Source organism: Microcebus murinus, chromosome 2 (genome assembly GCF_040939455.1).
Source record: "Microcebus murinus isolate Inina chromosome 2, M.murinus_Inina_mat1.0, whole genome shotgun sequence".
In the NCBI taxonomy this organism is placed as follows: Eukaryota; Metazoa; Chordata; class Mammalia; order Primates; family Cheirogaleidae; genus Microcebus; species Microcebus murinus.
In genome coordinates this window covers 20052159-20071740 of record NC_134105.1, presented here as the reverse complement: position 1 = coordinate 20071740, position 19582 = coordinate 20052159, and the positions used below count along the sequence as shown (strand labels likewise).

Genomic DNA, 19582 nt, shown 5'->3' with positions numbered 1-19582 from the left:
TAGAGTGAGACTCTGTCTCATAAAAAAAAAAAAAAGAACTTTAAACATTAATTTAGTTATTTCATAACATATATAAATAGCAATATTTAATTACATAAGAATAACATTAAGGAAAACATATTAGGAATAATTTATAAAGTGTAATATTTTTTCCCTCTTTGAGCTCTGTGTTAAGTAACTGACATAAAAAGCTTGATAACACCCCCAAAAATAAGCACTTTCATCTATTGTTCACAGCAGTGTAAACTGGCACCATCCTATGGAGAACAATTTGACAAAATCTATCAAAATATAAAATATATACAGCCTTTCACCTAAAAATTCCATTTCCATAAGTGTATCTAAACATATACTTAAAAGCAGCTAAAGTGATATATGTATAAGATATTGTTTATAACAATAAAGTTCTATGAACAATCTAAATATATTTATTTAGCAAGAAAAGATAAATTATGGGTCATCTATACATTGGAAAATTAGGTAGCTAGTAAAAAGAAAGAAGTAGCTCTACGTGGAATGATCTCCAACACATAGTGTTAAGTGAAAAAAAAATGAAGAGAAGGGTGTATAAAGAAAGCTACTATAAAGGATTAGTGGGGTAGAAAAAAGTATATATTACAGGTATGATTATATATGTATAGGATATTGCTATAAGCATATATAATAAACTAGTTATAGTAGTTGGGAAACTAGGAAGAGGAATTCTTGGAGAGGGAGCAGGGAGGCTAAGGGAAAATGAATAGGAAGGAGACCTACTTTCACTATATACTCTTTCATACCACTTGAATTTTGTACTGTGTGTACATTTACTACTTATTTATCTGTCTCCTCCCACTAAAATGTAAATTCCTATGGGCAAGAATTTTTTTTCTGTTTTATTTGATGTGTATCCTCAGTGCCTAAAACCCATATAATGGGTGCCCAAGAAATATTTTTTGATTAAATAAATGAAATAAAGTAACTGATTTCACAGTATTGTTGTGAAGGTCATATAAGAATACTTAAGCTCTAGGACAAACATTTTTTTAAAAAGACTGCATGAAAGGATAACAGGTATTAGTATATTAAAATTACTTATTATTCCAGACACCCCCCCAATGACCTCAAGTTACTAGACCTAATCAAATAAAAACAGTAAAACAAAAACAAACAAAAAAAACTTATATTCTGTTTGGATTCTTCTCTCAGTTTAACCCAAAATAAAGAAGTTTAATGGTATCAGAAATATCCCTAACTAAACAGAAGTGTCCCAACTATTAACTCTTTCACTTTTGTTAATAGCAATTATAAGACACAGAACTCAAACTTTCAGTTTCTATTCTTTTCCATGCAACAGTTACAAGTTTTGGATACTACTAAAGAAACTATCCAGTTTCAATGTAAGCAAACTCAGGGTTAAATGCAACAGAGAAGCTAAAAAAGTTAATCACTTGGAATTAAAAAAATATTAAAGTTAAAGTGTAATCAGTGACCATCTCCAGGATAAGATATATATAATTAGTAATACTTTATGGAGAATTTTTAGTGAAGGAAAAAAAATGGTGGCTGAAAAAAGCTCTAAAAAGTTTTAACATTAAAATTTCTGCCTTCTAACTCAGCAACACTTCAATGACATTCCTGCCAAACGTGCATAACCTGAAGCTAACTGTGAGGAAATACAAACTCAAAATGATCACTTATAAAATAACTGGTTTGTATCCTTCAAAACTGTCAATGTTGGCCCGGCGCGGTGGCTCACACCTGTAATCCTAGCACTCTGGGAGGCCCAGGCGGGCAGATTGCTCGAGGTCAGGAGTTCAAAACCAGCCTGAGCAAGAGCGAGTCCCCCGTCTCTACTATAAATAGAAAGAAATTAATTGGCCAACTAATATATATAGAAAAAAAAATTAGCCGGGCATGGTGGCGCATGCCTGTAGTCCCAGCTACTCCGTAGGCTGAGGCAGAAGGATTGCTTGAGCCCAGGAGTTTGAGGTTGCTGTGAGCTAGGCTGATGCCACAGCACTCACTCTAGCCTGGGCAACAAAGTGAGACTGTCTCAAAAAAAAAGAAAAAGAAAAGAAAAGGAAAAGGAAAAAAGAATCTAAGGTGAAGCTGAGGCAGTGATGCTACCACTGCAGAGCAGCTGCAAATATAGATTATCATTAGCAGAGAGATTTGACTGTATAATAAACACAATGTGCCTGAATCATCCCCAAACTATCCCCTCCCCCTGTCCTGCATCCATGGAAAGATTATCTTCCATGAAACCAGTCCCCGGTGCCAAAAAGGTTGGGGACCACTGCTTTATACCATTCTTTCAACTTTTCTGTAAGTCTTAAATTATGTCCCCCCCCAAAAAAATTTTTTTTCTTTTTTCTTCTTTGAGACATGGTCTCGCTCTGTCACCCAGGCTAGAGTGCAGTGGTATCATCATAGCTCACTGCAACCTCAAACTCCTGGACTCAAGTAATCCTCCTGACTCAGCCTTCCAAGTAGCTGGGACTACAGGCACATGCCACCATACCTAGCTAATTTTTTTTTCTATTTTTTGTAGAGATGGTATCTAGTTCTTGTTCAGCCTGGTCTCAAACTCCTAGCACCAAGCAATCCTCCTGCCTCGGCCTCCCAGAGTGCTAGGATTACAGGCGTGAACCCCAAAATTTTTAAATTAATAATTGAAAAAAACATTCCTGCCTTCTGAGGACACAGGAAACCAAGAACTCTCATATAATACTGGTGGGGATGTAAACTGTTACAATCAATTTAAAGGAGAGCAATATGGCAATATCTTATAAAGATGAAAATAAACATAACCTATAATCTAACAATTCCAATCCCAAGTATATATCCTACATCAGTGTTTTTTACACTGTAGATCCTGATCCACTGCCAAATCAGTTTAGTGGGGGGAAAATTAGCATTTAAAACATGAAGTGTAACATAATAGAAGAAAAATCAAGGTATCATTCATAGTAAAGATTAAAAAATTGTTTTTGTGAAATTTTATTTTTCAACAGGGATGAATTTCACAAACTATTTTGTGAAAAGCAAGTCACATATGATTACCTATTATATAATTAAATATATAGGATGTTCAAATAGAAAACACAACCCTATATTTTTAGGTATATATTCACAGATAATAAAAAGCATTTTAAAAAATTCAATGAAATCATTAACACAAAATTCAGGACAGTGGTAACTTCTGCAGGGGAAGGAGAAAAAGATGCACTTAGGACGGAGCATACATGGGCTACATATTTTTAAAACATAATTTCTGTAAAACTATATAGCAGTAATTTATAGTATACATAGAAAATATAAGGGGCTGGGTGTAGTGGCTCACGCCTGTAATCCTAGCTCTTTGGGAGGCTGAGGCAGGAGCATTGTTTCAGGACAGGAGTTTGAGCCCTAAACTAAGCAAAAGTGAAATCTCATCTCTACAAAAAACAGAAATACAAAAAAACAGAAAAATTAGCCAGGTGTGGTGGCATGTGCCCACAGTCTCACCTACTCAGGAAGCTAAAGCAAGAGGATTGCTTGAGCTCAGGAGTTTGAGGTTGCAGTGAGCTATGATGACACCACTGTACTCTAGCTCAGGTGACAGAGCAGAATTCTGTCTCCTCCCCCCAAAAAAAGTATAAGGCTTTCTTGCCCTTGCCTTTGCTCTGTACTATTTCAGAAAGGGATGGGAGTGGCTAGCCTGACTCAGCAAGGGTGCTCTTTCTTATTCAGAACCAAGAAAATAAGCAAAGCTGAAAGTTATGTGAGGAGGAGGAAGAGAGATTGATAAACCTCAGAAGAAGGTCGAAATGGGTATGGTTGGGTCTGAAAGAAATTTTTAAAAAACTGAAAGCAATACTATGGATATATGGGAATGGATATATGAAAGAAAAAATATAAAAACATAGACTGAAAGAAATCACCTCAAGTTCATGATAATAGATTTCCATGGATAGGGAAGAGTAGGGGATGGAACTAGGAAGAAAATAAACAGACAAACCTTACCTGTACTGTTCTACTTTAAATAAAAATGTTAATACATGTTAATTCTGAGTGGTGAGTACATGGATATTTGTTACATTAGCCTCCATACTTTTCTATATTTTTTGAAATAAGGAAAAAATCTTGCTGTTGAATATTAATTACAATTTTAAATATTCATACTTTTTTATTCTACTCCTAATAGTTTATCTACAGACATTTATATATATAAGATATATATATATATATATATACACAAATAAGTGCACTACAACCTTGTTTATAATAGCAAACTATTTGGATTAACCCAAAATGCCCATCAATAGGACCAGTTATATATATTGTATAAATAATCATTTAAAAAATTTTAAGAGATGAAATAAATTTATACATATTGACATGGAAAGTACTCCAAATTATGTTAAACAAAAAAGACTGGTTTTGTATTTATATTAAAATATACACACCCATGTATGTATGTCTACATATACTCAGACCATCTCTGGAAAGCACACAAAAAATTAGTTACCATGGTTGCCTCCAGGAAAGAAAGCTACAAGACTAGGACAAGGGAAGAAGGAGATTTTACCTTGTACTATACTCATTTTTATCTTTTAATTTTATACCACATATTTATAGCATCTACTTTAAAAAACTATATATAGTATACTTGGTTTGGGGTTTTTTTTTTTTGAGACGGGGGTCTTGCTATATTGCCCAGGCTGATTGCAAACTTCTGCCTTAAGAGCTCCTCCCACCTCAGCCTTCCTAGTAGTTGAAACTACAGGAATGTGCTAGTTCAAGTTTTTTTTTAAAGAGACAAGGTCTCACTATGTTGCCCAGACTATACTTGTATTTTTGAAAAGCAAAATATATATGTATGCAGAGAAAAAAATCTTGCATATCACACCAGTTTAACAGTGATTATACCCACAGGACACAATTTTAGGGGACTTTTACCTTCTCTGTGATTTCTATAATGTTTAAATTTTTCATAATAAGTATATACTACTTGTGCGACTAAAATAGTAAAATGAAAACCTTTACAATAGATAAATGTCATCTTCTCTTTGGCTTAATGAAATGTTTACATTTTGATTCCCTATTAAAGTTTTTGTAAGATAGGAGGTTTTTCCCCTCCCATGTTGAAGGAAGAGTTTCTATTAGTTTGTAATTTTTTTTTTTTTTTTTTTTTTTGCCTCCTGTCTCAATGGTCTTTGAAGTATTTTTTTAAAATGACAATGTTCAGGTTCTTTTTCTTTTTCTTTTTTTTTTTTTTGAGACAGAGTCTCACTTTGTTGCCCAGGCTAGAGTGAGTGCCGTGGCGTCAGCCTAGCTCACAGCAACCTCAAACTCCTGGGCTCAAGCAATCCTTCTGCCTCAGCCTCCCGAGTAGCTGGGACTACAGGCATGCCCGGCTAATTTTATATATATATATACATTAGTTGGCCAATTAATTTCTTTCTATTTATAGTAGAGACGGGGGTCTCGCTCTTGCTCAGGCTGGTTTCGAACTCCTGACCTCGAGCAATCCGCCTACCTCGGCCTTCCAGAGTGCTAGGATTACAGGCGTGAGCCACCGCACCCAGCCTAGGTTCTTTTTCTTAACAAGAGATTGTTTTTTAATAACCAGGAACACAATCTATTATATTCTTTTTTCACTCATAATCTCTGAGTTAACTTTTCTTTCTGAAAAGTCTTCTTATACAACCATTTGTTCCCGAATAATACTGAATGTTAAAAGTATTTACATTAAAAGGGGCTGGGAGTTAGGTTTATCTTGTTATGTCCCAAATATTCTGAATATATTTTCTCTGACTTGCATTTTAATATAGCTTTTATAGGTAGGGAGCAAATATGGGGAGCGTTGTCAGTCCAAAGGAGTATTTTGTTTCTCTACTTTAAGAAAGTTAAAGCAATTATAAACAGGATGTAAAGGAAAACATTTCACCATAACAAAAGTGTTTCCTTTTAAGAAACAAATGAAATGTAAAGTTTGTTTTCAGGTGACAGAGTTAACTTACTAATCATGATGAATAATGACTATTGCATTTCCTGGAAGTTTCTTTAAAACTAAACTAAACTAAAAGGACAAATAGTCTAAATCAAGAAAAAAAAGTCTATACCCCTTAGCTAGCCCATTGAACTTGGTACTGCAAAATACTAATCTACACTTTTTTTCAACTCAGAGATATTTATCCCAGAATACTAGTCTGATCAGAATGTATAGCAAGAATATACACGAGAGGGCTTAGCACTAGGAGCAAAGCCATAATGTCAGAAGTGCCAGCTTGGTAAGCAAGTCTTTTCTTCCACAGCCCTTTATATTTCAAATTTTGGGAGAGAACTGTTGAAAGGAATGAAAAGGACTATAGGGAGGAGAACATGGAACAGTTACAATGTAATAGTCCAGGACAATTTAAAAGGAACAGGATCTGGCAGCAAACTCCTTGTAATAGGCCACTGTAGTTTCACTAACATTTTGAGAACTGACTCCCCTATCCTTTTTCTTTTCTCGTCTTTGTTTGTTTCCATCTTCTGTTACTCTCAACTGTTCCTATCTTCCCCAACTTTGCCTAGTTGTAAAAAAAAAAAAAATCATCAAGATCTGACCTACATCTCCATAGTGTCCACCTCTGCTACATTTTTCTATTATGGAATCTCCTCCTTCCAGGGGAAGGCTTTATCTCAATTTCAAAGCAATCTGCAATAGTCAGGATTCTAAAGTGACTGACTCATAGCCAGAAATGGCTGGAAATCCTCTGACCTACTAAAAGAAAGAAAGAACTATAAAAAGGGCTATATCCACTTACCACGAACCTGCTTTTTTATTTCTTTGGCAGAGTCCAGCCATGTCTGTAAAAAGAAGAAAAAGCATTCACACAGAGCTCCAAAACATCAACAACAGCGTACTGGAAGCAGGATCACTGACCATCTTCAAATAGTGCCTCCAAATCAACCTACATTTCCCTTGATACTCTTTGCATTAATTTCAGAAAGCATAGTGATTTTGAGCAGAGAAAGGGGAGCCAAACAGTTGAGCTTGAATCCTAGTTCCACTACTTTCTGGCTGAGTGACTTTAGGATCTCTGTATCTTGATTTCCTTATCTATAAAATGAGATAGTAGTAGTATGTGCCTACCTCATAGTTATTATGAAGATTAGTGAGTTAATATATGTAAGTCTCTTAGTAAACAGCAAAAGTTTCAAAACTATGAGATATCATCTCACCTCAGTTAAAATGGCTTTCATCAAAAAGACAGGCTAGTGCTACTGAGGATGTGGGGAAACGGGAACCCTCGGTACACTGTTGGTGGGAATGTAAGTGCAACCACTATGGAGAACAGTATGGAGGTTCCTCACAAAACTAAAAGTAGAATTACCATAGGATTGAGCAATCCCACTGCTGGGTATATACCCAAATAAGAGAATTCAGTGTATCAAAAAGATATCTGTACTTCCATGTTTATTGCAGCACTATTCACAACAGCCAAGATTTAGAATCAACCTAAGCATCCATCTATGGATGAACAGATAAAATTATGGTACATATACACAATGGAATATATAGCCACAAAGAATGAAATCCTGCCATTTGCAATAACATGGATGGAACTGGAGAACACTATATTAAGTGAAATAAGCCAAGCACAAAAAGACAAATCTCGCATATTCTCACTCATACGTATGAGCAAAATATTAAAAAACAATTGATCTCACAGAGATAGAGAGTAGAATGATGATTACCAGAGGCTGCAAAGGGTAGCAGGGCGTGGGGGATATCGTGGGGGTGATTAATGGGTGCAAATATGTAGTTACATAGATAGAATGAACAAAATTTGATAGCACAACAGGAAAAACTAATTGATGGTGATAGATATCAGGAAGAAGTTACTTTTGACAAGGGGTGGTGAGGGGTACCAACTGGTAGGAGTGGGGGGAAGTAACGAGGAAGAGGCACAAAAGGGGGTTCTGGAGTTCTGGTAATGTTCATTTTTCTTGCCTTTGGAGAGTTTACACAGACATGTTCACTCTGTAAAAATTCTTTGAGATGTACATGTATGATTTACACACTTCCTTGCATTGTGTTATACTAATAGGCAGTGAGGAAATAGAGATAATATGTACAAACTAATTTCTCAAAGAGCATGGTGGTTGTGAAGGACAGGAGAAGAGAGGGTTATAGCTAGAAGAAAGAAATAGGACTTACCTATAAAACAACAAAATATTGAGAGAACAAGTTATAAAATTGTATTTCAGTAGAGATCTTAAGATGCTCCCTAAAATCCTAGATAATCTTCTAGTTTCTATTTGAATATATTCGGTGGTACAGATTCCTTTCAAGAGTACATTCTATCAATCATATCTTGTGAGTTAAATATGTAAACATTTTAAACAGAATTTAAGTTCATGCATTAAAAAGAATCACATTCTTTCTTGAGCTTAAAAAGTTTCCAAACAATATAGAGATGAACAGCAATATCCTGATATGTATTTTTTTTTTTTTTTTTTTTTTTGGGACGGGGTCTTGCTGCACCACCTGGGCTAGAGTGCAGTGGCATTATCATACCTCACTGCAACCTCAAACTCCTAGGCTCAAGCAATCCTCCTGCCTCAGCCTCACAAACAGCTGGGACTGTAGGCGTGCACCACTTCATCCAGCTAGCTAATTTTTCTTCTTCTTTTTTTGGGAGAGATGGGTCTCACTCTTGCTCGGGCTGGTCTTGAACTCCTGGCTTCAAGTGATCTTCCTTGTCTCAGTGTTCCAAAGTGCTGAGATTGCAGGCATGAGCCACCGCACCAGGCCTCCTGGTATACATCTTCATTCATTCAACTGAAATATTACAGGCCTCCCATGTGCTCTTCTATTTCAAAACACCTTCTCATATGTTGTTTCTTCTACTTGGAATATTCTGTCTCCATCTCTTCATCTTGAAGATTTCTGACTATCTCTTATAATTCAGGCCTGACATTACCTTCTGCAGAAAACCCTTCCTAACTCCATGTCTATGTGAGTGCCCACATCTTACTGCTGTCCTCTATTCAGTCTGGGAGCTCCATGAAGAAACAGACTATGTCTTTTATAGCTCTGCCCAGCACAAGACAGATACTGTTCAATAAATGTTTATGAATGAGAGAACTAACGAAGAATGAATGAATGATGACAGTGAAGTAAACCAGTATAGAAATAATAAAGTTTCAACTAGGGCAATGTCATTTAAAGAGGTAAAATGAATAGAAGCTTTTCATATGTTTTGCAGCATTTATAACCCTAGGTCATAATGTTCTAAGAAAGAACTACATGCCCTGAGTTGGCTATCAGCTACATTTATCTGGATATCTTAAAATCCTCACACATACACAAGTGATTTATACAAATTCTTGTCTTTTGAGATAAAAGACTTACCTATCAGCTTCAGAAGTCTGTCTTAATTCAAGGAATAACCATTGTTTATGCTGCTGTTAGGATGCTGACTTCAAATCACTGCTCCAAGACATGTTTATAGAAACTCTATAGTGCAGGTAATTCTACATCTCACTCTTTAAGTGCTAAAAAAAGCAACATTTAAATCCACTAGAGATGTTGACCCAAATTTCCTTAGCAAAAGATCCCAACTGCAGCCTCCCTACTCTGCAAGTATATTTACAAAATTCATCTCAGTCTAATTTGCCGGACAATAAAGATATAATCATTACTGGCACTTGCCTTCATAGCCAATCATGAATCAATGGGAAACAATCCTTTAAGATGACTATAAACTAAATTCCTCACACTCTTGATTTAATATTCACTCCACTCAGGTTTGCTCTTTGCCTTTGAAGGTGAGAGAAAGACTCTCCTGGCTGGCTATGACTGATTATCTTTTCAGAGTTGATTATCTGATTCCAAAGATAAGAAAATTCATCCATATGGGAAACGGAGGGAGAAAAAAGATAACCATATACCATTAAACTGAATGTAGTTCTAATTTAAAATTCTCATTATTTACCACAAGAGCTCAAGGTTTTTTCTTAGAAAGGGAATTCAGTGGGAGGTGGAATTAATGTGGGTGACTTTTCCCCAAGGAAAAAACTCCTTGATTCATTCATAAATAACTAATTCTAAGCAGGAATAAAACATAGGAAGCAAATATTTAACTCATATAACTTTGATTCATAATGGCAATAAATCTCTCACAGAGCTACAGAAGTTTGCTTCTGACTGCTTTTCCTCTTCTCTTGCCAGACTCAGTCTGGCAATAGGCCTATTATCATGCAGTCAGTAGAGAAAGTAAGCCAGCCAGCCATTCAATATGAGGAAAAGTCAATTCAATTACCCTTCCTCCCTGCTAAAAGTACCCAGTTGTCTACAAACAAAACACAAAGCTCTTAAGGAGAGAAGTTACATATGCTAAGGACAAATCTTTACATACACAAAAAGAAGGCACTAGACATTGGAAAAGGAAAAAAGATAACATATTTTTCTCTAATTGTATTATGGTTCACATTTTTTTCACAACATGAACCAATTCTGTAAGTAGGAAAAAGAAAACAAGAAACAGGCCGGCGCTCTCGCCTGTAACCCTAGCACTCTGGGAGGCCGAGGCAGGGCGGATTGCTTGAGGTCAGAAGTTCAAAACCAGCTTTGAGCAAGAAAGAGACCCCCATATTAAAAAAAAAAGAGCTGGGCATGGTGGCGCATGCCTGTAGTCCCAGCTACTTGGGAGGCTGAGGCAGGATTGCTTGAGCCCAGGGGTTTGAGGTTGCTGTGAGCTAGGCTGATGCCACGGCACTCACTCTAGCCTGGGCAACAAAGTGAGACTCTGTCTCAAAAAAAAAAACAAAAAAAAAAAAACAAGAAACAAAGATGAAATATAAAAATCAAGGGAAAAGGAATAAAAAGCTGAAGCAGAAAATCACTTCGGAAGGGGCAGCAAGCAAGAAGCTGCAGAAGTAAATTGTGCAACTTATAGGATATCCCTCTGGGTTTATATGGTTAAGTTTTCTCATCTGCAAAAACGAGAGGATGAGCCCCCAAAGGCTTTATAACTCTAGTATCTTTTGTGTTTTCAGAATGACAGAAAACTTAGACAACTAAAAAAGATTTATTACAGATTTAATCATTTCGTGAATATCTACATACTTCTAGAGGGCATTATCCAGAAATTTGGCTTATTGACAGTAGATAAATAGGGAATGATAGTGTTAAACAAAAATTAGGGGAGACCACTGTTTAAAGACTGAGCTCCTTCATTAGCCCCAACAGACCAGACCAAACCAAAATGGAGTCCCTCATCCTAAAGACCATATGATCACAGTGAAACTTAGAGGAAGCAGGTAGATCCCTGAAGAGACCAGTTTTTCCTGAAAACCAGAGACTCCAGTCTACCTGAGTCAGCTTAATGAGGAGGTCTTCTCTGCTTTAACTCTTACAAGTAAATAACCGGATGTGAAACAATCAGTTTTCTTTTCTTTTTCTTTTTCTTTTTTTTTTTTTTTTGAGACAGAGTCTCCCTCTATTGCCCCCAGCTATAGTGCAGTGGTGTCAGCCTGGCTCTCTGCAACCTCCAACTCCCAGGCTCAAGTGATCTTCCTACCCCAGCCTCCAAGTAGTTGGGACTACAGGCATGTGCCACCACACCTGGATAATTTTTTCTATTTTTAGTAGAGACAGGGTCTTGATTTTGCTCAGGCTGGTCTCAAACTCCTGACCTCAAGCAACCCTCCGACCTCAGCCTCCCAAAGTGCTAGGATTATAGGTGTGAGCCATTGGCCTTGCCTCAACTCCAGCTTTTCTTTCACAAAAGCTGTTCTCTCTCCATTTCACTTGACCATTTTATCCTTCACATCTGGGCTTAGCCATCATCTCCTAAGAGAAGACTTCCCAGGTCATACCCTCTTTCATGACATCCTGTACTTCCTTTTCTATAACACTCATCAAACCAGTAATTAATGTTATCTTCATACTAAACTAGAAGCTCCAGAGAGCAGGGATCATGTCTACTTTATTCACAGTTGTATCTGTATCATCTAGTACAGTACCTGCAAATAATTGTGAAAACAGAACTAAAGTTTTCATCATTAGATTTTAAGCTGAATATTTGCAATTTTCAAATAACTGGCTCAGGAAATAATTCAAGATTATGTTCTGAGATAAATACTTTACTTTTAACCTTTCTTCCTTTCTCCATGTTCTCACTCATTCTTTTACTTCCTTCAAAAGCTAACAACTAGCTTCTTTTTAAGTTGGAAGAAATGTCAGATTCACTATATGACTGTTTCAATAATATTGGAACTTTATTCTCTTACATAACATTGCTTTCAAATTATAATTATACATCATAATTTTACATAATTATAATGTAATGATAACTATAATATTAATATTTCATCAAATATATTATGAACCTCCTATGTATTAGATACAACACTAATTTAAGTTATTGGCATATATGGTACTTGCTAATCAGGGCATAATAACTCTTTATTTTCCCTGCCTTTTAAAAACATACAGTAGATACTTTATCTCAAAGATGAAAGAACACATCAACAATTGTCTTTTCTTTAAAATGTTAATTCTAGAAGGAAAATAGCAGGAACATCTGAGAAACAAGAATAGACAGGAATAACTCTAAGTACACTGTGTCTTGGAGAGGCAAGTACAAATACATTCTTAACAACAATAACAAAAGAATTAAAACACATTTTTTGTCTGCTTCTTATATTGCAAGCAGTCTCCTCACCTTAGAGGTTGTGTTATCCCAAATGGCTAGACCAAAATAGTCTTCTTCCAAAAGGTTGAGGTGCTCACATACTCGTTTAAGCAAATCTTGTCCCTTAGCATGTTTCTGCAAAGATATATGTACATATTTTAGTTGAAATTTTCTTTTCTTTTTATTTTTTAAAGACAGTCTCACCATGCTACCTGGGCTGGAGTGTAGTGGCTCAGGTGTGATCACAGTGGACTGCAGCCTGAAACTCCTGGGCTCAAGTGATCCTCCACCTCTGCCTCCCAAGAGCCTTTCTAAAATCCGAAATATTCTGAATTCTGGAACATATCTGTCCCCAAGGGTTTCATATATAAAGGATCCATATCTGGATCTTCATCTGAATGGGATAAATGAGTGTAAAATAGCTTTCCCCATCTCTAAACTAGCTAGTAGCAAGAAAGAGAAAAAACAGGCCAAGTACAGTGGCCTGTCAGCACTGTCAGGAGGCCAAGGCAGGATGATCACTCAAGGCCAGGAGTTCTGAACTAGCCTGGACAACATAGCAAGACCTTGTCTCTACAAAAAAATTTTTTAAAAAAATTAGCCAGGCACAGTGTTGTACACCTACAGTCCTAGCTACTCGGGAGGTTGAGGCAGGAGGATCACTTGAGCCCAGGAGTTCAAGGTTGCAGTGAGCTATGACGATGCCACTGCATTTCAGCCTGGGTGATACAGTGAGACCCTATCTCTAAAAAAATAATAAATAAAAATTTTAAAAAAGAAACAGAAAAAGTAGATCCTAGGTTTTCTCTAGTTACCAGGCATTGTAGCTATTTCCAAGTGTAATAGTACATTTTTTTAATTTCCTTCTTAAAATTTGGAGAGAGAATACCTATTACTAAATATAGCATAATATTTTAGACTATTTGTGCTTGAAATATATTTGCATTTGCACACAAATAATTCAATTCAGAAATAATTTGTTGCACACCTAAAATACAAGTATGTATAAATTATATATTTTATTAATAAAAGCTATTATTAGTAACAACTACAATTGCTCATGTATCAAGAATCTCCTAGCTGGGCACGGTGGCTCACGCCTGTAATCCTAGCTCTCTGGGAGGCCGAGGCGGGCGGATTGCTTGAGGTCAGGAGTTCGAAACCAGCCTGAGCAAGAGCGAGACCCCGTCTCTACTATAAATAGGAAGAAATTAATTGGCCAAGTAATACATACAGAAAAAATTAGCCGGGCATGGTGGCATATGCCTGTAGTCCCAGCTACTCGGGAGGCTGAGGCAGGAGGATTGCTTGAGCCCAGGAGTTTGAGGTTGCTGTGAGCTAGGCTGACGCCATGGCACTCACTCTAGCCAGGGCAACAGAGTGAGACTCTGTCTCAAAAAAAAAAAAAAAGAATCTCCTAATTGACTACTGCTCTAGTTTTAAAAAATATTGTCATAAATTTTTCCTTTCAACTCATCCTGAAAAAGTAAAAAGAGTACTAATAACTTTGACATTTTTATTCAATCCTGATTCAGTTACTTATTCTACTCAGTAACTTATTCTATTTAGTTACTTATTCTATACTATTATTAAATAATAGAGAATTTTAAGAAATAGCATTAATTAATTTAAATTTTCTTTATATGCTATCTCATGAAGCTAAAGAAATACATTAAGTACACTAAAGCATATTAAGGTTTAGATCTAGGAGAACAGAAATGTTAATAGATAGTAATTTTTTTTTTTTTTTTGAGACAGAGTCTCACTGTGTTGCCTGGGCTAGAGTGCCGTGGCATCAGCCTAGCTCACAGCAACCTCAAACTACTAGGCTCAAGTGATCCTTCTGCCTCAGCCTCCCCAGTAGCTGGGACTACAAGCACGCGCCACCATGCCCGGATAATTTTTTATCTTGCTCAGGCTGGTTTTGAACCCCTGACCTTGAGCAATCCTCCCACCTCGGCCTCCCAGAGTGCTAGGATTACAGGCGTGAGCCACCATGCCTGGCCAATAGTAATTTTTTTGACAAGTATAATTATTGAGATAATTGGACCTAATGTCAGAAATTGAGGCTATCCTGAGAAATCTAGGCATGGAAAGTCACTCTATAAATAACAAACTTTTTTAAAACAAAATTATTTTTTGATTATAAAAGTAACACATTGTCAAATCAAAAGATTTTGGCAGATACAGAAAAAAATTGGAGAAGAAAGTAAGACTCCCTCCTAATCCTTCCATACCCCTACCTCCAGAAAAATCACCATTAACATTTTAGTCCACAGAAATAGTATTACAGTGAGTCTTAACTCAGGTGAAGTCACCACTTACCCAACTCTATGTGAAATAATCTGTAATAGTTCTGACTACTGGAAACTAAAATCCACTCACCTCTACAACACATTCATAAACTGTGTCATCCAACAAAGAAACCTTGCAGTGCATGTTTCTGTGTCTTCTGATTGATTTCTGGGAAGCCTTTAATTCTCTTTCTGCTTTTGATTCAGGACTTTCTTCTTTTACTTCTACTTTGGAGCACTCTTCAAATCCTTCCTCTTCCTTAGTTTCAAAATCTAGATCTTCTCTGTGTTCTTCCTGAGCGGGCTACGTGTTCATGACATCACCATGTCAGTAATAAAGACATGTCACAAAACATGCTGTATACACATTTATCTACAATAATCTTATCAATAAATGTACTAACTGAAGATGAAAAATTATTAAATAAATGACATTAATATTAAATAATTATTTGTCTATAAAAGATATTATACTCCCCCAAACGATCTACAGACTTTGCTATTCTCAGGTAGAATCCCATCAATTCAATAAATGAAGGTTTCAGGTAAACCAAAGGACACCAATCTATTACTCTCAGCATTATATATTCTTCCTGACTATGCCATTATATGATATTATTAAAGTTTATCAAAACTTTATTATCTCTGCCCGATGCTCCTCAATTTTAGCAAGGTAGTCTTATGAATTGCAAAATAAGATACAATTTGTTACATATTCTAAATTTAATAAATAGCTAAGAGAAGTGCTTGGGACCAATTTTAGAGCATTAAGCAAGCATATGTAATCGGTTAAAAATTGTAACTACCTGCCAGTTAACCCCTTTCTACCCCATATCAATCATACTAAATGTTAAAAACTTAAAAGAAGAGAGAGAGAGATTGAAATCTGGGTCTCTCTAGGGTAATCATTAAATCATTCCAAAGTAATACAAATAAGTAGGATAACATTTTTGGCATATATTTCCTTACTTTCAACATAATAAAACTGCTGAAAGATTTTTAACTAAATCCTACTAATTCTTTTCCTTCAAAAGAATACTTGGTTGACAATTAGGAAAAAGAATTTAATTATTTGGCTCCTGCATTAGATAACTTAGAGATGGTCTAAAAGGCTTCTTCTCATCCTTCCCAACCCTCTCACATGCATCGGCAGAGAGGCTTTCATTGGCTATCCTATCCATTCTATGCCCACTCTACTATTTTTCACATCAGTGCCTTGTTTGTTACATTCATAACACTTATTACAGTACATATTTTGTATTTACACAAAATATAAATACAAATATTTTGTATTTGTACTTTTTTGTCTCTTCCATTAGACTGTAATGTCCAAAAGGGTAGGAACCATGTCTGTTCTATTAATATCATAATAATAATTGTAAACATTTATAAAACAATTACAATGGGCCAGTTACTATTCTAAGAGCATCACTTATATGAATTCACTTAATCCTCATAATCACTCCATAGGGCAAGTAATATTATTATTCCCACTTGACAAATGTGAAACTGAAGCTGGAGAAGAACATGCTTAGGATTACTAAATCATCTATCAGTCTGGTTTCACAATCTATGATCTTAAACCTTTTCACCATTTTTAAATTTTTATTTACCAAGGTATATACAACCTAGGTCCTGGTATATATGGTAGGTTTTCAATAAATACTTGTTAAATGAATTAATAAACAAGAATTAAAACTGATATATGGCTTCAAAAAAATCCAAGATACTGTAGAAAGAGTGGTACAATCTTATAACGCAAACTTATGTTAAACCTTTATCCACAAGGTTCTCACCCAAAAGGTTTTGATTATAAATGTTAGCTTACAAAACACCTAAAATAGTTTGCTCCTTTAAACAATATTCCCTTGAAATTGTATTAATAACAATTTATTGTTTCTTTTTCTTTTTTTTTACTATTTTTTTTTATTTCAGCATATTATGGGGGTACAGATTTTAAGGTTTCAATAAATGACCATTCCTCCCCTCCCCCCCAAGTCTGAGTCTCCAGCATGACCATCCCCCAGATGGTGCACATCTCACTCATTATGTATGTATATACCCACCCCCCTTCCCCCTCCTACGTGCCCAATACCCTATTACTGTAGTACCTATGTGTCCACTTAGGTGCTGCTCAGTTAATACCAGTCTGCTGGTGAGTATATGTGGTGCTTGTTTTTCCATTCTTGGGAAACTTCACTTAGTAGTATGGGTTCCAGCTCTAACCTCTTTTTTCTTTTTTGAGACAGAGTCTCACTTTGTTGCCCAGGCTAGAGTGAGTGCCGTGGCGTCAGCCTAGCTCACAGCAACCTCAAGCTCCTGGGCTCAAGTGATCCTACTGCCTCAATCTCCTGAGTAGCTGGGACTACAGGCATGCACCACCATGCCCAGCTAATTTTTTGTATATATACTTTTAGTTGGTCAATTAATTTCTTTCTATTTTTGGTAGAGACGGGGTCTTGCTCAGGCTGGTTTCGAACTCCTAACCTCGAGCATTCCGCCTGCCTCGGCCTCCTAGAGGGCTAGGATTACAGGGAGCTACCACGCCCGGCCTGTTTCTTTTTCTTCATAAACACCTGCATACAATTTATTTCAGTTCTAAATTTTCTTAATAAATGAGATTTCAGTTAAATCTAAAATTAATTTTGTCTGTCATCTGCTTCAACTTGAGTACAAATCATGATCTTTAGACAAAATAGGCAAGTTCTGATTCAAATGCTAACTAAAACAAGATATGGATTTTTCCCTACATAAAGCAGAAGGGGGAAAAAGCAGTTAAAAACCTCTTCAAAGTACTAGGCTTCCTGAAAGATAATGTAATCTACCTCTTTTGGTATGCCTAAAATTAAATTAAATTAATGATATTAAGATATACAGAGTTTCTTTGTCTTTACCATTTGTGTTTATTTACAGAGTAATAATATTATGGCTAACATTTGTTGAGTGCTTCTTAAATGTCAGGCAATGCCTAATAGGGTTACATGTTTCTCTCTTATAATCCTCACAATAACCAAATGAGGTGGATATCATTATCCCCATTGTAGAGAGGAAGAAATTAATAAAGTCAAAAGTGTCACTTCTCTGTGATTTGAATCCTCTGATTTATAGCCTGCATTCTTAACTATTACACTATATGGTAAATCTGTTTTCAACCTTGTTTCACTAATAGCAAGTACATAATTACAATTTTATCCTAAATTTTACTCAGAGCACTCTGAATATATAAGTAGTATTTATAGAAATATATGTAAAATTTTTAGAAAGTTTTACTAAAACTATATAGCCTAAACCTTACACCTATAATAGAAACATACAGGACTTATATTTTTAACAATGTATATAATGTTCACATGCTTCAGAAATAAGAAGACTTCGAAAATAATTCAATTTATAGATAGTAAGGCTTAAAATAAATGAGATTCCTAGAAAATAATATTTGAGTTACAGTACTAATAGTTTCCCACATTTTTTGGACAAATAAACAGACTCACAATTCAAGTTTAGTTTAACTATACTGTAACACAATTAAGGTCCCAGACTAATATATATTATACAGATGATAGAAAGAACTAGACGTCCTCATCTATCTCTTACACTTTGTAACAATATGATACAGTTAAAGATGATGAAGAAAATAAGACAGGCATGGCTTAAATCTATTACATGTCTCTGATGGTTTGAATTCATCATGTAGCTTTTCCAAAATTTCCATAAAAGGACCACATTTGCTGGTAACTATCCCATCCTATAATTCTACCAAAATCAACTCTAAACCATCACTTCTTTTTTCCCTTCTTATGAAAATCTTGAATTTGTTCCATTATTACAGCAAAATGATATATGGGCTGAATAAACTCATTTGATACTTTTGTGGTTTTTTTTAATTTATATAGTATAAATATCCTTTTAAAAATCAAGTTTCCAATGACTATATTAATTTCTTTAAAGCAGAAACTACAAAGCTCCATGTTACTTATTATGATCAATGGCTAACTTAACTGGCTAGTAAGAAATAAAACCAAATGTTCTTAAATGAAAAGTATATAACCTGCCTATATTATACCCACTTCCCATATTCAAACATCCTTACCTGTGTTTCTGCACTGCTTAACGAATGAAGATCCAAAGATGGGTCTGTTTTGAGTTCAGGTTCAGGAGCTGCAATTGGGGCCTTTAAAATGATCTCTTCATCAAGACTGGTTCCAAATTCTATCTCTTTCTGACCTCCTTCACCTTTTTCTTTATCTGACTCTACTTCTTTGCCTTCTTCCTCAGACACCTGAGATTTGGGCCTTTTGAGAAATGAGGAGAAAAGTCGTGACAGGCCCCTGCTTTCTGATGTCCGCTCCTTATTCTTGGTCAAGTCTTCATGTGTAGGAGTGTCTCCATTAGATGTTTTCAGCTTCTGGTCACACTGATTATCTCCCTCAGCTGCTGTTCCAGAAGCCTCATCCAGCAGAGTTTCTTGGTGGCCTGAGTTTGTGGCTCCCTCACCCTCTTCCTTCTGTTGTTGGTGCTGTGAATTTTCGGCCTCAGCCACTAAACTCTTCTCTGTTGTCATGATGTTGCTATTACAAAGAAAATGAGAAAAAGAGCTCTTATAAGCAAAACACATTACTGTAGACAAAACAC

The 19582-nt window shown here is 35.8% G+C and overlaps 1 protein-coding gene across 5 annotated transcripts in view; it reads right to left on the bottom strand.

The window, feature by feature from the left end:
• EPB41 (erythrocyte membrane protein band 4.1) overlaps positions 1-19582 on the bottom strand; it is a 204283-nt gene that overhangs the window by 92809 nt on the left and 91892 nt on the right. For 4 of the 5 annotated variants that reach the window (XM_012750476.3, XM_075995880.1, XM_075995889.1 and 1 more), the window contains exons 2-5: positions 19041-19518; positions 15042-15254; positions 12687-12791; positions 6777-6819 (exon numbers count right to left, since the gene is read on the bottom strand). In XM_012750476.3, coding sequence (XP_012605930.1) covers positions 6777-6819; positions 12687-12791; positions 15042-15254; positions 19041-19518 — 839 coding nt within the window. The remainder of the gene's footprint in view (positions 1-6776; positions 6820-12686; positions 12792-15041; positions 15255-19040; positions 19519-19582) is intronic. The other variant, XM_075995895.1, reaches the window with a different exon arrangement.